This window comes from Felis catus, chromosome E2 (assembly GCF_018350175.1).
Source record: "Felis catus isolate Fca126 chromosome E2, F.catus_Fca126_mat1.0, whole genome shotgun sequence".
NCBI classification, from domain to species: domain Eukaryota; kingdom Metazoa; phylum Chordata; class Mammalia; order Carnivora; family Felidae; genus Felis; species Felis catus.
This window is the reverse complement of record NC_058382.1, coordinates 7,214,301-7,232,433: the sequence shown is the minus strand read 5'-3', so window position 1 is coordinate 7,232,433 and position 18,133 is coordinate 7,214,301. Positions and strand designations below refer to the sequence as shown.

Here is an 18,133-nt window from a genome sequence, read left to right as displayed (position 1 = left end):
TAGCTCCCGTCAGGGGCTGCCCTCCAGAACACGTACGAGCATGGTCGAGTTCCATGACTTTTCAAGAGAAACTGGAAATCCAGATTCATGGTGGGACGTTTTCTGATTTTCAAATATTGGCAAGAAAACAAAGCGTCTAAATCCCACTCTCTCTGTCTTCTTTTCTCTTTCTGCCTTTATTTTTTAATTTATTTTTTAAAATGTTTACTTATTTTTGAGACAGAGAGTGCCAGCAGGGGAAGGCAGAGAGAGAGGGGGACACAGGATCCCAAGCAGGCTCCTGGCTGACAGCAGAGAGCTCATGAACCATGAAATCATGACCTGAGCTAAAGTTGGACACTCAACCGACTGAGCGACCCAGGCGCGCCCTGCCTTGATTTTTTTTTTTAAATAAAACTCACATAACATAAAATCCAGTGCCTGAACCATTTTATTTTATTTTATTTTATTTATTTATTTATTTTTTTAACATTTATTTATTTTTGAGACAGAGAGAGAGCATGAACAGGGGAGGGGCAGAGAAAGAGGGAGACACAGAATCCGAAACAGGCTCCAGGCTCTGGGCTGTCAGCACAGAGCCCGACGCGGGGCTCGAACCCACGGACCACGAGATCATGACCTGAGCCGAAGTCGGATGCTCAACCGACTGAGCCACCCAGGCGCCCCCTGAACCATTTTAAAGTCCACACTTCAGTGAGGTCCACCACACTCAAAACACTGTGTAACCATCACCACAATTTAATTCCAGGACATTTTCATCAGCCCCAGAAGAGACTCTATCTCCATTAGGCTGATGTCCATCACATGATGAATGGATTAATAAAATGTGGTCTATCCATACTCTGGAGTATTATTCAGTCATAAAAAGGAGACACACACTACCACTGGCTACAACGTGGATGAACATTAAAAACACTATGCTTGGGGCACCTGGTTGGCTCAATCCGTTAAGTGGCCGACTTTGGCTCAGGTCATGATCTCATCGCTCGTGAGTTCAAGCCCTGCGTCGGGCTCTGGGTTGACAGCTCAGAGCCTGGAGCCTGCTTCAGATTCTGTGTCTCCCTCTCTCTCTGCCCCTCTCCTGCTCATGCTGAGTCTCTCTCTCTCTCTCTCTCAAAAATAAACATTTAAAAAGAAAGAAAAAACAAAACACTACACTAGCTGAAAGACGTCCATCACAAAGGCCACATGTTATATGACGCCATGTATACGAACGTCCAGAACAGGCTCACCCATAGAGACACAAAGCAGATTAATGGTGCTGGAGCTGTACGGAGTGGGGAGTGGCTTCTCGGTGGTTCTCTTTTGACACAGACTTGCAGACTTGTGGCTTCTGGAAAAAGCCAGTCCCTTCTTTTGCAGCTGGAGGCTCAAAGAGGGCACAGACTGGCTTGCAGCTTCACTCTCACACCTCTCGCACTCAGGGAAAGCTCGGAGCCCCTTTGCCACCTCCTCCAGGGAGCCCACAGTGCTCTCAAGTCCCGAGCTCCACGTTTTCCTCCTGGGCACCGGGGTAAACTCAATATGAAGGCTATTCCCTGGAGAGAACGCGGCCACCCTGACACCTGGGGAGAGGGCCCACAACATGGAGACCGTCGTAGACGTGGAAACAGAGGCAGGGCTAGATAATGTCACTTGCCCACAGCCACATGGTTGGCAAGTACCAGAACCGGAGTTTGAACCCAGCCAGTTGGCTCCAGAGCCCCTATCCAAACATATGAATGAACGAATGAATGGCTAACTGCACGAGTACAGGTGTGAACAGAGGAACGTATGAACGGTCCTACAGGCTTCAAAGAAGAAGGATAGCTTTTGGAATCATACACACGGCTGAAAGCTCAGCTCATGCCATGACTCCCTGGGGATCATCATCAGGCTTTGGTTTGACCTCAGTTTGTTCATCTGAAAAATGGGGCTAGGAGGAAGCTACCTGTCTACATACCGCTCCCCCTTTTTATAATGTCTATTTTTTGGAGAGAGAGAGACCACATTTGCACCCACAAGATGGGGAGGGGCAGAGAGAGACTGGGATCTGAAGGATCGGAAGTGGGCTCTACGCTGACAGCAGAGAGCCTGACTCAGGGCTTGAACTCATGAACCTTGAGATCGTGATCTGAACCGACATCAAGAGTCAGACGTTTAACCAACTGAACCACCCAAGGGCCCCATACCATTTCTTGTTGGGATCATCAAACCAGGCAACAAAAATGGGCGAGGATATCAGCTATGTTGAGTTGAGACACCATCGCAATTGGGTTTCCCGGTTCATTGCTTTCTGAAGAAGGAATTTTCAAAGCTGACTTAGATGACAGGACCTTTTTTTCTCAGCTGTGAAGCACTATCAGCTACAACTTGGTGCTCTGTCTTCTGTCTCTGTCTGTATACCTCTCTCTCTCCTTCTATTTCTCTGCCCCGTTCACTCGTTCATTCATTCATGCCTGCAGGCATGCATTCACTCAACAAACGTTTTGAGATGCCCTGTGAGCCTGACCCTCTGCTGGGTGATCCTGGGAGCACAGTTTCATCAGAACCAGCAGCCCCCACCCCTCCTTCGCCTACTCTGTTCTCTTCCATCATTCCTGGCAAAACTTATCCACAGAGATCTACTCACTGCTTGCCCTGGACGGCCGCGGTGGTCTTTGGGTCTCCAGAGTCCTTCCACATTGAGCAATCTTGGTCTCCCGGTCCTCACCTTACTCGCCTTCAGGCAGCCTTCCACATGGTCTGCTGCTCTCTCCTTCATGCATTTCTGGTTTCCTTCTACTTTCTGTCTCTCGGACATGAATAAGCCTTTTTTTCCTCTCCTGGTGTCTTTACAAATAAGGGTGTTCCCAGGGCCACTCCTCAGCCTTGTCCTCTGCACTGACTACATACACTGGACAGTTTCACCTGTCACCTGGGGCAGGATGGCTCTTTAGTCTCTCCCTGGCTTCAAGCCTGTGCATCCAACAGCCTCCTGGATGACCCAAACCCAGGTCCCCCACTGTCTCACCAACCTATTCTCAGACGCTACTCCCTTGGCCTTGTGGTGGCTTCCCCCCTCCCCCTCCCAACTAGTCCTCTGGTCTGGACCCTTGAGACACTGATTCTTCCTAAGACCCATCCTTCTTCTGAGACATCCCATCCCAGTACTGCCCTCCACAGATAACTTCCTCCCAGTTCCCTGGCTCTGACATCTGCCTCTGAAAGTCTGGCCCTCTGCAGCTATTGGCATCTTGCATGCCCCTGGGCCCACATCACATGCCTCTCGTGAGCTCAGCATCTTCCCCCTGGTTTTCCCAGGGTGGGGGGAACACCACACGCCAATTCGCTAGGCTGAATTCACATACTCTCCTCCTCTTTCCCCCTCCTTAGCCCTGGCCCTCCATTGTCCCACTCTCTCCAGCCTCAGCTCAGGCCTCAAACCCCCCTCCCTGGACCCTCACCCTAGCCTCCTACCTGGATTCCCTCCCTCTGGGCTCCCTTCCCTACCCCCCACCCCCACCCCTAGTCCCTGGACAGCCCCGCAAGGGTCTTTCTACATCCAGCGTGTTCCTTCTCTTCTGCCACACCCCTCCCACACCTCCCTGGATTATATTTGGTTTTCTTTCCGATTGCTGGCACAGAGCTTTATAATCTCTGGAATTTCCTGAGTGGTTAGAGGTAAGGAGTATCATAGGAGTGTTATTGCTAATAAGACACTTAGCATTTTTTTTTCTTTATGTTTATTTATTTTTGAGAGAGAGACAGAGGGTGAATGGGGGAGGAGCAGAGAGAGAGAGGGAGACACAGAATCTGAAGCAGGCTCCAGGCTCTGAGCCGGCAGCACAGAGCCCCACGCGGGGCTGGAACTCACCAACTGTGAGATCATGACCTGAGCCAAACTGAGCCACCCAGGCGCTCCCATAATAACACACTTTTAACCCTACCAGAATTTATGCTACTTAGGTGACTGTTGGAGGAAAATGCAGCCTGGTTACCAGGGGAACCAACAACTTAGGTTGGAACTTTCAGGCACCCCTCCCCCACTGCCCTGGCTGGAGCGAAGCACACAGACAGGTCGGGGTGCAGATGTGCCAGCCCGGGGCCACTTGAAGGAAGCCCCCCATCCCACACCTCTGTTCCTGAATGCCAACTATGGAAACTCCTGACTTGGGTTGGTTAAGTCTACAACAGGTGCAAATCCCAAGCAGCACAGCTCAAAATGCACACTCACCAGCAGGCACAGGACAGCACAGCACGAGGAGAGAGACTCCGTGGGGGTGGTCATCTAGACTCCTGTTCACAGCACCAACTGTGGTCACCCCACGGAGGCAGGCTGGACCCTTCTGATGCGTGTGTGACATCGTCAGTCTTGACATGCGGACAAACTTTCAGATGGGGGAGTCCATCCCGTTTCTGTGGGGGGGGGGGCTACCTTATCCTTCCATTGTCTCTCTTCCAAAAATCCTGACCTGGGCCTCCCGTCCTTTCCACCCTCCCGCAGCCCGTCTGCTTCTCTTGCCTTATCATTGACATTGACCCCTTAGAATGGAAGCCTGGGCTTATATGCCCTTTGCCTCCATTGATACTGTGATTGGTGATAAGAAATATATTTTGGGTCTTCGTCTCCTTCTGGCACAGGGTTCCTAAAACTCCTGTAATTCCTAAGTAAGGAAAGCGATGACGATGTCTTTTGTCATGTGAATGGGTGACTTTTGGAAGCTGCCAACAAATGGGAGGGGAGAGGGGCTGGAGGTAGAATCAATCACCAATGGACATTGAGTTAACCAATCAGGCCTATGCAGTGAAGCCTCCATAAACACCCAAAAAGATGGGGCTGGGACGGTTTCCAGACTGGTGAAGCCGTGTGGAGAGAATGACGCACCCAGAGGGGGCAAGGAAGCTCCACAGCCCTTCCCACGTTATCTTGTCCTACGTATTTCTTCCATCCGGCTGTTCCTGAGTTTTATCCTTTCACAGTAAACCAGTAATCAAGTAAGTAAAGTGCTTCTCTGAGTTCTGTGAGCCGCTCTAGCAAATTGATCAAATTCCAGGAGGAGGCCGTGGAAACCTTCAATCTATATAGCAGCTTGCCCAGAAGCACAGGTAACAACTTGGACTTTCAACTGGCCTCTGAAAGGTCGGTAGTGGGGGAGGGGGGCGGGTCTTGTAGGACTGAGTCCTTAACCTCTGTGATCCGACGTTACCTCCAGGTAGATAGTGTAGTTCGTGTAATTACATCGAATTGTGCGGCTCCTGGGTGGCTCAGTCCCTTAAGCGTCCGACTTCGGCTCAGGTCATGATCTCATGATTGGTGGGTTCGAGCCCCGTGTGGGGCTCTGTGCAGCTCAGAGCCTGGAGCTTGCTTTAAGATTGTGTCTCCTCTCTCTCTCTGCACCTCCCCTGCTCATACTCTGTCTCTCAAAAATAAAAACATTAAAAAAATCAAAAATTAGGCTGAATTGGTGTGGGAGAATTGCCTGGTGGTGTTGGGGAACCCCACCCCCACACGTTGGGATTGGGTGTGGAGACCAATATCCCTATTAGGCAGGGAAGCCCAACCTAATCCCTTATTAAAGGCCTCCTAGTAGGGGCAGTGGCTAAGCTTGGCCAGGACGCTTCAGACTAGGGAAAATTCTTAGCCTAGGTCTAGTTTAGGAGCTGACATCTCCCTTCCTGGGGCCTCGGGAGGAGAAAAAGAAGTCTTGATGTGCCCCAGGCCAGTGCGGGGGCGGAGGCGGGGGGCGGGGATGCGTAGGAAGCATAGACCTCCCTCCCGTCAGGAGGCTGTCTGTTTCTCCTCCAGTCTTTTCCACGCCCCTCCCTCACAAGCCCCAGCTTTCCAAATCCCTCCAGCACAGGATCCCGTTATTACAATTCCCCTGACAAAAATAGGAAGAGGAGGGCGTGTGGCCACAAAATCCCTGGAGAGGGAAGGAGGGCGGAGGGATGCCTGAGAAACCTGGCCACCTGAATTAAGGTATTGGTGGCAGTCAGAATCTCCAGCTCAGGTGGTATGTCATTATTTTCTGTTCCACAGGAAGGATTTGGGCGGCCACCTCCCGTTCTCCCAAATCCCCAGCTGTCACCCAAGGCAGGCTGCTTTGGCTCTGGGGCCTTGGAGACAAATTGTCTTAACAATTTTGTCAATGAGTGCAAGGATAATACTAATGAGGGCACCACTTAGTAAACACTTGCTTAGTGCCAGGTGTTCTGAGGGCTCTTCATGTATTAATGCAATTAATCCTCCCAGGAGCCCTGTGAAGTGGTTTTTTGTTTGTTTGTTTGTTTGTTTGTTTAAATGTATTAATAGGGACGCCTGGGTAGCTCAGTCAATTAAGCGTCCAGCTCTTGGTTTTGGCTCAGGTCATGATCTCACGGTTCATGGGTTCGAGCCCCGCATCGGGCTCTGGGCTGACCGTGCAGAGCCTGGTTGGTATTCTCCCTCTTTCTTTCTCTCTCAAAAATAAATAAAGGAACATTCAAAAAAGCCATTAATATATTTAGATAGTTCTAAAGCCTCAGGTGGGGAGACTTGAATCCGTTGGTGGCACAATGCTGTGAGTGATCTGTACAAGTCCCTCTTTTGTTTTCCTTACTGGCTTATTCTCTGTCTCCCTCCCCTTCCGCTCTTGTCCTTACCCTTGTGTATCTGCTATTATCTTTGTTACAGTATATCCTTCGCTATTGTTATTTGTTGTGTATCTACTGCTACTATCTTTTGCTCTTGTGTATCCTTTGCTACCTTTATTAATGTGTGCCTTCTGCTATTGCATTTATTATCGCATAGCTTTTTTTAAACGTGTTTATTTATTTTTGAGAGAGAGAGAGAGCCAGAGAGAGAGAGAAGTCACAAGTGGGGGAGGGGCAGAGAGAGACACACACACACACAGAATCCCAAGCAAGCTCCAGACTCCAAGCTGTCATCGCAGAGCCTGATACAGGGCTCGAACCCACGAACCACGAGATCTTGACCTGAGCCAAAGTCGGATGCTCAGCTGGCTGAGCCACCCAGGCACCCTCGCATAGCTTTTGAAGACTATGGGGAGATTCACATAAATAAAATTTAAAAGTTTTTTTTTTAATTAAAAAGATAAAGGTTGAATTCACATATAACCATTCACCATTTAAGGTGTCCAGTTCAGTGGCATTCAGTACATTCACAACGTCGTGTATATTTTTTTGTTGGTATACTTTCTTACAAATTGTGTATCACTTTATGTGCAAAACATTGCATAGCGTTTTCTTTAGTTTTTTTTAAATTTTTTTTTAACGTTTTATTCATTTTTGAGACAGAGAGAGACAGAGCATGAACGGGGGAGGGGCAGAGAGAGAGGGAGACACAGAACCCGAAACAGGTTCCAGGCTCTGAGCAGTCAGCACAGAGCCCGACATGGGGCTCGAACTCACATACCGCGAGATCGTAACCTGAGCCGAAGTCGGACGCTCAACCAATTGAGCCACCCAGGAGCTCCATCTCTGCTTCATTTTTGCCATGGTTTACATTGCCACTTGTCCATCTATCTCCCTATTTATTTAGTCTCTCTGCAAAGAATGCAAGCTCTACAGGGCAGAAGTTTTACCTAATTCACTGCTTTATCAGCTATGTCTGCAACAGTGCCTGGCTTCTGAGAAGTACCAGTATGTGTTAAATAAATAAAGCTGTATTTACCAACACCCAAGAGAATGCCTGCACATGGTCAGCACTGGATAAATGCTGAAAAAAGTCCCCGAATGCAACACTTTCTGTCGTTGCTGCTGTTTTAAGTAAGCTCGACACCCAATGTGGGGCTTGAACTCAGGACCCTGAGATTAAGAGTCACATGCTCTGCTAACTGGAGCCAGCCAGGAGCCCCAAATGCAACAGTTTTTGGACCCTGCAAATCTGGGGGTTGTTGACACCCTAAGGTGATATTTGATAGGGAACCAGGCAAAGAATCATAGTGGAAGTGCTTGAAGTTTATAATAACAATGTTAGGAGGAAAAATGAGAAGCCCCATTTACAGACAAAAGAACAGAGAGGCAGTGAGTTTCAAGACTTGCTCAAATCAGGGACTCGGTGACTTGGGCATTTAACCACTGCGTATTGGGGTCACTGAGGGTGAAGATGCTTGTGGGGGAGATGAAAGGACGATACCTGGCAGAAAACAGGGTCCAGGTGTGGAAGCCCCTCAGGGCCCTGAACCCCAAAACTCTAGTCTAGTGTGCTGTTGATCTTTCGTGAGCAAGGGGATTCAGAGACAGGGGATACTGGCAAAATATGGGATGTAGGTAGGGATGGGACATTTGGGAGACCCAAAACTAGGTGAGAACGAACCATTATGAGGATCCAATATTAGCTGTGCTATGATTAATCATTCAGATATGCCTAGAAAATTGTTGGGGCAGAAGATTCTGAGTCCAAGAGAATATTTTCAAGATGAAATGTCGCAGAAGTCTAGAACCTTCTTGGGCACCAAACACAGAAGTGTCTAGAATGTTGGTAGTCAGGAAATATGTGAAGGGGTTTGGCACGATATCAAGGAAGTTCCATTCATGGGACATAGAGTATTGTTGAGATGAGTCAATGAATGTATTTAAGGGTATTCCACAGACAGAACATTCAGATGGCTATCTGGGATTCTGTTGAAACAGTGGGAGTCCTGGAACATTGGGTTGGGATGCTGAGGGTACTGAGGTATTTCAGGATGCAGTATGTGGGAGACCATGATATTGGAAGTGACTGAATGCTTCTGAAACACGAAATGTCGGCTGGGATCAGAGGTTCTGAGAATACGGATCACTGGTTCAAGTGGAACTTTGGGAGGGGCAGAGAAGGGCTGGGCCAATGGAGTGAGGAGGGTGCAGAGGGAGGGAGGGAGGGAGGAAGGAGGCAGGTGAGCCAACCCAGCTTTTACTGTGGGCCCTTCCCCTTCGTCCGTTTCCACTCTTGGGTTCTGTGTTTTTGAATTGTTTCTCGGATCCACACAACATATTGAGAGACTCGAGTATAGACACCAGGCCGGTTGGGCTGCCCACATGGGAAGTCTCCCCAGGAGATGATGCCATGGAGTGTTCCATTACAGATCAGTGGGCCCCCGGAGTCGCCCTGAGGGGGGGAAGAGAGAGAAGGGGGGTACTTGGTGGAGGCAAACAAAGGCACAGGTGGGGACATATGAGAGAGAGTGAAAGATGGACACACACACAGAGCAGAGATAACGAGAGACAGGACACAGACAGGGCTAGAGAGAAACAGGAAGACGAGAAGACAGAGAGAGAGGAGAGTGACAGCAAAAGAGACACAAAGAGAAAGGTGGAGCCAGATGGACCCTGAGACCAAGAACAAGAGAGAGACTTCTCTCTCCACATTCTTCTCTGCTCTTCAGTCTTGTTAGAGTGGTTACCCCTTACCTCAAAACCCATCCTTGGTTCTCTGCTACCAACCCCACCTTGTGCCCCCCCACACACCGTGCTGCCCCCCAACCCTGCTGTGGCTTTATGGCTCCTTTCCTTGGTGCCATCTCACTATTGGGCAAACTCACCCACATCTGGGTATGGTTATGTAGAGCGTGTACTCTCACTTCTCCCTACTGGACCCAAGACACTCCTCCTTGATCACTCAAGGCACACGCCATCTTTCCCACTAAACCAAAACTCAATCTCAGAAGCCTCCTCTACTGGATATAAGTTTTGCTTTTTTGTGCTTAGTGGAGGTTTTTGCCCAGGTGTACCCATTTCCTCTCATTTTGATAACTGCCCCCTGATTTTCTCTTTTGGGGAACAGCCCCTCCCTGGCCCACACAGTCACGTAACAGACTCGGTCCATCAGTGAATCCCACAGCTCTGGTCAGAGTGAAGGCTCAGGACACATGACTTAAGTCAGCCTAGTGAGAATCATGCTCAAGATGTTTATGTAAACAGGGGCGCCGGGGTGGCTCAGTCAGTTAAACGTCTGACTTCGGCTCAGATCATGATCTCATGGTTTGTGGGTTCGAGCCCCACATCGGGCTCTGTGCTGGCAGCTTGGAGCCTGGAGCCCGCTTTGGATTCTGTGTCTCCCTCTCTCTCTGACCCTCCCCCACTCATGCTCTGTTTCTCTCTCAAAAATAGATAAACATTTTAAAAAAGGATGTTTAGGTAAACACTTGGAAAACTTTTTCTGATCAAGTTGCTTAGGAGGGTGAGATGTGAGCCCAAAGCTGCTGGGAAAAGCTTAACTGAGGATGAAGACAAAAACAGAAGAGAGAAGAGCTGAAATGAAAGGAGACAGCATTTTAAACACATTATTTGTGCACCTGGATCCATCCGTGCCTGAAGCAAGACACCCCTGGACTTTGCGGTTACAAAAGCCGGTGTGTCTTGCTTTTAAGCTGGTTTGAGTTGGGTTTCTCTCGCAACTGAAACAACACCAACCTTTATGCATCTCAACACAGGGATCTGGGCAGCCAATGCCAGTCAAAGCCGAGGCTTAAGATGAATTATAGTCTCCAGTCACGGGTACTTCTCTTTTTATCTCGACCCTCTATGCTAGGGGGCATGTCCTCTTAAAACACTGGTTCCCCCAAGGCTAAAATGAAGCTCTACCCCCCGAAGCTGTCCCTGACTTCTTTCTGGCTTCCCATCTTGGCCCATGGCAACCTCCCCGCCCCCTTGCCCCATGCCGTTCTCACCTCACAGGAGTCCTTGCCACCCTCTTCTGTGCCGGCACACAGCATGTTGGGCGTGATCTTCCCCGGGTAGACCTGATGACACTCCTCATCTGAGCGAAGCTGGATGTTGGCACATTGTAAGGTTGGGGGGTAACTCACTGGGAAGGAGAGAGAGGAAGGTCTAAGGATGTCTGTCTCAGCCAGGCTACAGGGTGGGAGTTAAACAGGAGAGTCGGTAGAAAATAGATGCAAAGAGGAAGATGGGGAACAGATGGGATATGTATGTGGGGTAAGGGATGGAGGAGACAGGTGTGGAGAGAAATGGGGCAGGGGAGGTAGAGGCCAACAAGAGGGGAAGATTCGAGAATGCAGGAAAGTGGGAAGAGACATAAAAGGGAGAGGAGAAGAGGGATAGTGACATGTGCTGAGAGACAGAAGATTGGGGGTGAGGAAACAAGGGGACGGAAAGCCGTGTGGAGAAAAATGGCAGATAGGGGAGAAAGAGGGAAAGGAGACGGGGAAGAAGCCAGGGCACCGCTAAGGAGATGCAAAGGGCCCTTGATGCTATGAAGATCAGTTTAATATTCATGCACATGTAACTTAAACACAAAGGATACACCCACATGTCCTTACATTTAACAAGTACATACCTGCCAATATATCAAATGCATTAAGTGACAATTTATTTAAATATATTTAGGTATAATTTGTCTAATACATAGTTTATATGTAAACGTATTTAAATAAATACATAAATATAGAACTTATGATCTAAAAAAAAAATCAACCTACATGATCATTTTCATATTTGGATACAAACGTGTCATGTGTTGTATTTATATAAATATATCATACCTGTAATATATAGCACATATTACAATATCTATGTTTTTATTAATTTATATATTTATATAAAGGATATAGAAGTTTATATATCTGATCTGTAACATTCTATAAAATATATAACTTCATGTATATTTATATAAAGGATATGTAACATAACTTTATACATATGTATAAATGTATATATATTTATATAAGGATATATAACTATATAATCTATGACATATGTAACATATAACTTTATATTTATAAATGGGCATTTGTATAAAGGAGATATATATAACATGTTAACTTATTTATAAATGTATATGTATTCATATAAAGGATATATAACATATATTATATATCATATTACTATACATGTATTGTTTTATATATATAAAGGAATCCTCCTCCAACCTTCCCTCCCTTTTCTGCCCCGGTTTACCCAGCCACTGACACCTCAGGCCACCTGTTGAGGGTGCATACCCTGGGGGCTGGTGGTGGTGCCCCAGCCAGACACCCGACAGCAGGTGCCGGCAGGGAGGCAGTCTTGGGAGAGGGGCACAACACGGATGTGGTTCGTGAGCTGGACCGGTGAATGCAGCTCCAGAAGCATGATGTCGTGGTCATGCTTCAGGTGGGTGGGGCTGATCTGGTATTGAGGGTGGGGGATAGAGCGGACTACCTCCCTCACCTGCTCTCCGGCCTCCACACGCCCCAGGGCATGCTTGCCCAGGTAAACTCTGTACCCTCTGTGGGTGCAGGAAGGGGGTGATTAGAGAGGTTAAGCCCGTCTCCACCACCTTCCTCCTCTCCAAACATCTCCTTCCACATCCTCAACTCCAGTCCCATTCAAATCCTCTTTCTGGACTTCATTTCCAGTCCCAAACCCCAACCCTAACTCTGACTTCATCCTCAATCCACATCCACCCACCCCCTCACCATCCCAGTCCTGTTCTCATCCCTACCCTCATGCGCCCCTGACCCCCACATACTCCTTCAGACAGTGTGCTGCAGTGAGGACCCATTTGGGGTCGACAAGGACTCCCCCACAGAGCAGCCGCTTTTGCACCAGTAGGGCTGCCTGCCAGGGCTGAGAGTGGGGGCGGCAGGTGTAGCCCCCCGGGAGAAACCCGCTGGTCCCATTAGTGCCGTTGAGAATCTTGGGATACTCCCGAGAGATACCTGGTGAAGAAGAGAAAATGTTAGGGAATTGGGGTTCAGGGGGAGAAGGAGGCCTTGGGCTTGGGGAGAGGGTCAGAATTTTGCTCTGGGTGACCAGGAATTGATGATTCATTTGTTGGCCTCTGGGAGTTGCCAGCTTCCATGGAGTGGAGAGGAGTCAGGGCAAAGAGGTGATGATGTCCTTTTCTGTATAAGTGCTAACTCCACCGGGGGCTCACAGAGTTCATGGAACAAGCCTGACTTTCTCCCCACCTGCGTCTTCCCATCCCACCATGGAGACTGACCTATAGATCTACCTAGGCAGTATGTACCCATCCATCCATCCATCCATCCATCCTTTCAACACGTTATTTACCAGGTGCCTCTATGACTTTAAATAAAACCCATAGCCTAACCACTTTCAAATTCAAAGTTTGCGGGGCGCCTGGGTGGCGCAGTCGGTTAAGCGTCCGACTTCAGCCAGGTCACGATCTTGCGGTCCGGGAGTTCGAGCCCCGCGTCAGGCTCTGGGCTGATTCAGGCTCAGAGCCTGGAGCCTGTTTCCGATTCTGTGTCTCCCTCTCTCTCTGCCCCTCCCCCGTTCATGCTCTGTCTCTCTCTGTCCCAAAAATAAAAAAAATAAAAAATAAAAAAAAGTTGAGAAAAAAAATAAACATTAAAAAAAATTATTAGCGGGGGGCCTGGATGGCTCAGTCAGTTAAGCATCCGACTTCAGCTCAGGTCATGATCTTGCGGTTCGTGAGTTCCAGCCCTGTGTCGGCCTCTGTACTGAGAGCTCAGAGCCTGGAACTTGCCTCACACTCTGTGTCTCCTTCTCGCTCTCTCTCTCTCTCTCTCTCTCTCTCTCTCACGGCCCCTCCCCAGCTCATGTTCTCTCTCTCTCTCTCTCAAAAAAAAAATAAACATTAAAAAAAAATTATTAGGAGGTGCCCAGCTCTGTGGCCAGTAGGCTCTTCTCCTCCCTGGGCCAGCTTCCCCACCTACATAAGCCACGGGATTAGCTCAGTGGTTCTCAAAATTGGGGACAGGAGTCTTGGTGGACACAGGTCATTTAGGTGGTACAGAGAGGAGGTGTAAGTGACATCAAATGGCAGCCTCAGAAACTGAGTCACTGTCCAGTTCTCTTACAGTCCTCATTTTGCCAAGCAGAAATGGAGCTCCGTGATGGGACTGATACGCTTTTAACACCTCTCTAGTCCTCCCTGAGCTCACTTTTTAAAACCTGGAAGAAACAGAAGCCTTTAGCCGGCAACCTAAAATTTATCTGCCATTGTTGTTTGGGCAAAGGTCAACAAAGGCCCACTACCAGCAATGTCAGATGGTCCAACCCAATAAATACATTGTTTTTGTCGTTACATTGGGCAGGATTTATGTTTTCCTCTTACCTTTTATTTATAGCAAAGGGTACCCTTTTCCATTTAGGACAATGATATAAGTTAAAAAAAAAGTTTAAAAAAGTTAAAAAAAAAAAGAGTTGACTCTAAGCAGACCATCAGATCTAAAATAATGAATATGGTTTGCCAGAACCTCAAGTCCAGGATGCTGGGGACAGGGCAGCCAATGTGCATCCGGATCCTGACTCAGGCGCCACAGGTGTCTTTGGGGCAGGACCTGCTGTCTCAGAGTCCCAGGGTTTTAGCTGTGAAACTGGAGTAATTACAGTGTTCCTACCTCATAAGGCTGCTGAGGGCTCCACAAGATGATGCATGTGGAGCTCCTAGCCCAGGGCGTGGTACCCAGGAGGGGCTTAGGACAAGGGCACGAGTCCTGGGAGTGGCACCAAAGGAGAGAAACCACCCCACCTTCAGGCCAAGGGTGGTGCCAGGTGCCTGAGGACTCCTCCCTCCTCAGGTCTCGGCTCAGGGGTCCAGACCTTTGGGTGGCCTTCCAAGCCAGGAGCTGCCATTCCATCTCAAGGCTCCTGGCTTGGCCCCTTGAAGCCATCACCTCCTGTCACAGTCCTAACTAATTATTAACTAATTATTTGAGTAATGCCTGCATCCTTCCCCGCTAGGCTCCGGATGCTAATAGCAGGAACTGCGTCTGCTTACACAGCACCCAGAACAGTGCCTAGTGCTCAACAGCTTGTTGGTTAGATGAATGGCTATGGATGAATGGACGGACGGAAGGACGGATGGGTGGGCAGATGATGATGCCTGAGAATCTGCCTGCAAATTTGCCTTAAACACGAGGAATCTTTGGGGACCGACTCAGGGTAGAATCAGGTTTGGGGGACACCCCAAGAATTAAAGGAAGAACAAACTAGAAGGCTCTGGAAGAAGCTGATAATGAAGAGTGAACACTAATAAAGTAATGACGACTAACTTCTCAGCCCCTTCCATCTGCCACGCATTAGCTCGTTCTAACATTCGCAACCACCTTTCCTAGTAGGGACTTAGATGTTCTCATTTTACAGATTAAAAAACACCAAGAAGCTAAATTACTTGCTCAAAGCGGCAGCGTCAGGATCTGAACCCAACTCTCACGATTGCCCTGCTTGGGAGGGGAGGAGGCTGCTGCGGGGGCAGGGGCTGCAGGTGGGGGTGAGCTTTCCACCGCAGAGTAGGGCAATCAGAGAAGGAGCTGGTGAGGAACATCCAGAAAACTTATAAATAGGAGCGGGCTCACCAGAGCGGAGACGCCCCAGGGAGGGGTCTGGGGTCGGTGGGGAGAGTGGGCTAGCCCCGGCCCAGAAACCAGGTCACGCAGGGACAAGCAGGAAGCTCTCAGGGCTGTCCCTGCGGGACCCGGCCTCGAGTGGGCGGTGGGCGGGGCTCAGGGCTCCCACGCCCCCTCCTCCTGCCCTGACCCCTCCTACCATTGTTCCGGTGGCCACCCCGCCTCCACCCCCGCGCATTCTTACCGCCTGACAAGGCCACCGTCAGGAAGGCGATCACAGCGGCCAGGGGCCACATGGCGGCTCCGGGGTGGGGAGCAGGGCGGGCGGGGCCTGAGAAGTTGTGGGGGAGGTGTTAAGGGCTGGCTCGAACCCCCGTCTCTGGCCGTCCCTCCTCCCCACCTGTGCGCCTGCACTTTCCAGTCTAAAATCTCTCCTTCATTAAGAGTCTTGGGCCTGGAATCTGCACCCCCCGTCCCAAATTCCATCCTCGGTGGGGAGCCCAGTAAGGAGGCGAGAGGGGCAGGGGGGCGTGCACAGCGTGCATCCGTGCCCTCCAGCGAGCTGGGGGCCTCAGTACCCGCTCCCGCCGCTCTCTGACCCCTTGCTCCCCTCTCAGGGTCGTCCCGGGCACCTGGCCTCAAGCAGCTTATCTTTCAGCGTGCTTCACCCTCCCCTGCTCTGCAGATCTGTACCTCTGTAACTGAACCCCTGGCTTCCCGCCCCATCTCCCTGACTCAGCTGTTCTCCCTCTCTTCCTTTCCCAGCTCACATCTCCCTCCTCTCCCCACTCCTCCCCTCTGATGCTCCCGCCCCTGCCCCAGGCGGACCCTACCTCTGTGAGAGGCCCGGGTGCAGAACTTCGCCGCCAGCTGCTTCCAACTTCAGCCTGGACCCATGGCTTTTTAACCCCTGAATTCCCTCCCCCAGCGCCCTCAGCATTTCCCTGTTGCTGACCTCCCCCTCTCCACCCCCAAAGGCTCAGTAGGCTGCTGCCTGGCACCCCCCAGCCTGGGTTTGGCCCTTCCGCTTGGGGCGGAGCTCCAGGACGAGCTGGGACCCAGATCTGGCCCCACCCAGGCCCCATTTGAACCCACTGTGAACTTGGAGGCAGCAGGACTCACTTAGAGGGAAGGGGAAAGCTATTTCCTTCCTCAAACCCACCCTAAATCCCCATGGCCCTCCCTAACACCAATCCATTTTCCATCCCGCTTTCTAATCTCTCCAACCCCTGTGCACATCCTTACATCCATCAGCTCCCAGATGGCCATTTTCCACCCTATTCCTATCTCCCTAATTTTAACCATACCCCTTACAGTCAGCCTATCCCCCAAACACAACCCCATCAACAGCCTTATCTCAAGTTTATCCGGGCCTCAAACCCAACACATCCAAATTCCAGTTCCCAACTTCATCTCCAGCACCAACACGGAGATGCCTAAATTCCACCATTGGCCTTCCCCCACCCCCACCCCCATCCCCACCCCCAAAACCATCAGGCACCAGAAGGGAATCTTCAGATAGGTGGCTTAGAAAGTCAACTGGACTGGACTGGACTTGGATGGGGCCCGGAAGAGCAATATTTTGTTTGGGTAAATGGCCTTTAAGGAGCAGGGCCAGTTGGGGTGAGGGAGTCCATGGGATGTAGGTGGAGAGGGAGAAGCAGGAATCGGAAAGCTCTGGGGGCCAGGGTGATGGGGAAGAGGAAGGAGGAAGAGGTGGTGTTTTGGGAATGAGTAGGTGTCTCTTGGAACTGTGACTGGGTGGGGCCATGAATTAATCCTAGGGGGTGGAGGGGGCAGGATTAAGGATTAAGGAGGGCAGAGGTGGGGTCAGAATTTGGAAGAAAGCCAGGGATGGGGATCAGATGAAGTTGGGAGAGAGAGCAGTGGTGTCAAAATGAGGATAAGGGATTAAGATGCCAGTGTGAAGGTTCACATCAAAATGGTGTAGTCCATGTTGGAGAGGTTTAAATTTGGATATAGGGATCAAATCTAGTGACAAAAGATACGTTTTTTTTTTAAAGGGATCTAACCGGGACTCTCCTACATATATAAAATAAGCATACATCAAAGTTTTTATTTTGATCCATTAATAAATGATGGAGTTAGTAAGATGTTCCAAAGACCCACACAGGTAGAGGCAATAAGGAATACTGAAATAGATTTATAAATAGATGGAGAACTGGTTTATTCTACATGGGTGGGGAGGGAAATTAATTGTACTTCACCTGACAAAATTCATTTGTACGGTTATGGTTATAGACAAGAATGATTTGCAACTCTATCAGCTGTCGATAATTTACAGAGTTGTAAAGTAGCTGAAAGACAATAATAGAGGCAGAAACCGCATAAAATCAAATAACCTACTTAGTTTTCCATCAGAGACATCTGTTGGGTTCATCTCAAAGTCTTTCACATTTTTTCCTTGCACTGAGAACAAAAGTTCATGGACAGGTTTAGGATGGGTCTGATGACAGCACTGGGAATGCAAGTGGGTCTGGGGGGAGAATAAACACAGGGTGAGGATGGGGTTCTAGTTGGTTTTGAGGATAGGACTGAGTTCTCGATGGGAGGGTTCTGGGGATAAGAATGTTGATGGAGCCATGATTGAGGATTTGGATGGGAGGTTTTGAAATATAGCTGAGCAGGTGTTGTGGGTTGATGGTGATAACAAAAACTAGATGTGAGGTTAGGTGTCTGTGTTGCAGTAGGGTTTTTTGTTTTTTAATGTTTATTTATTTTTGAGAGAGGAGAGACAGAGCATGAGTGGGGGAGGGGTGCAAAGAGGGGGAGACACAGAATCTGAAGCAGGCTCCAGGCTCTGAGCTGTCAGGCTCTGAGCTGTCAGCACAGAGCCCGACGCAGAGCTCGAACTCACGAACCATGGGATCATGACCTGAGCCGAAGTCGGACGC

General features: G+C 49.4%; 1 protein-coding gene across 2 annotated transcripts; it reads right to left on the bottom strand.

Annotated features, from left to right (window-relative positions):
* Positions 1-7,899: 7,899 nt before the first annotated feature.
* KLK13 (kallikrein related peptidase 13) lies at positions 7,900-16,168 on the bottom strand. Of its 2 annotated transcripts, XM_011289718.4 has the most exons (6): positions 16,052-16,168; positions 15,463-15,549; positions 12,410-12,599; positions 11,901-12,166; positions 10,611-10,747; positions 7,900-9,049 (listed from the first exon to the last, which is right to left on the bottom strand). In XM_011289718.4, exons 2-6 carry the CDS (start codon positions 15,512-15,514, stop codon positions 8,855-8,857), a joined length of 840 nt encoding a protein of 279 aa, XP_011288020.2. In that variant the 5' UTR covers positions 15,515-15,549; positions 16,052-16,168; the 3' UTR covers positions 7,900-8,854. The 2 variants fall into 2 exon arrangements, with proteins under 2 accessions (XP_011288020.2, XP_006941000.2); XM_006940938.5 differs by lacking the exons at positions 15,463-15,549; positions 16,052-16,168 and having other exon boundaries at positions 12,410-13,078.
* Between the last annotated feature and the right edge of the window lie 1,965 nt (positions 16,169-18,133).

What these genes read in the sequence shown, in the direction of transcription:
- KLK13 (XM_006940938.5), bottom strand. Translation starts at nt 12,711, where the DNA reads ATGAATCATCAATTCCTGGTCACCCAGAGCAAAATTCTGACCCTCTCC. An exon ending in GCAGCACACTGTCTGAAGGA is followed by an intron (nt 12,167 to 12,409) that starts GTATGTGGGGGT and finishes CTGCACCCACAG; the next exon opens with AGGGTACAGAGTTTACCTGG. An exon ending in GTGGCAAGGACTCCTGTGAG is followed by an intron (nt 9,050 to 10,610) that starts GTGAGAACGGCA and finishes TCCCCCCCTCAG; the next exon opens with GGCGACTCCGGGGGCCCACT.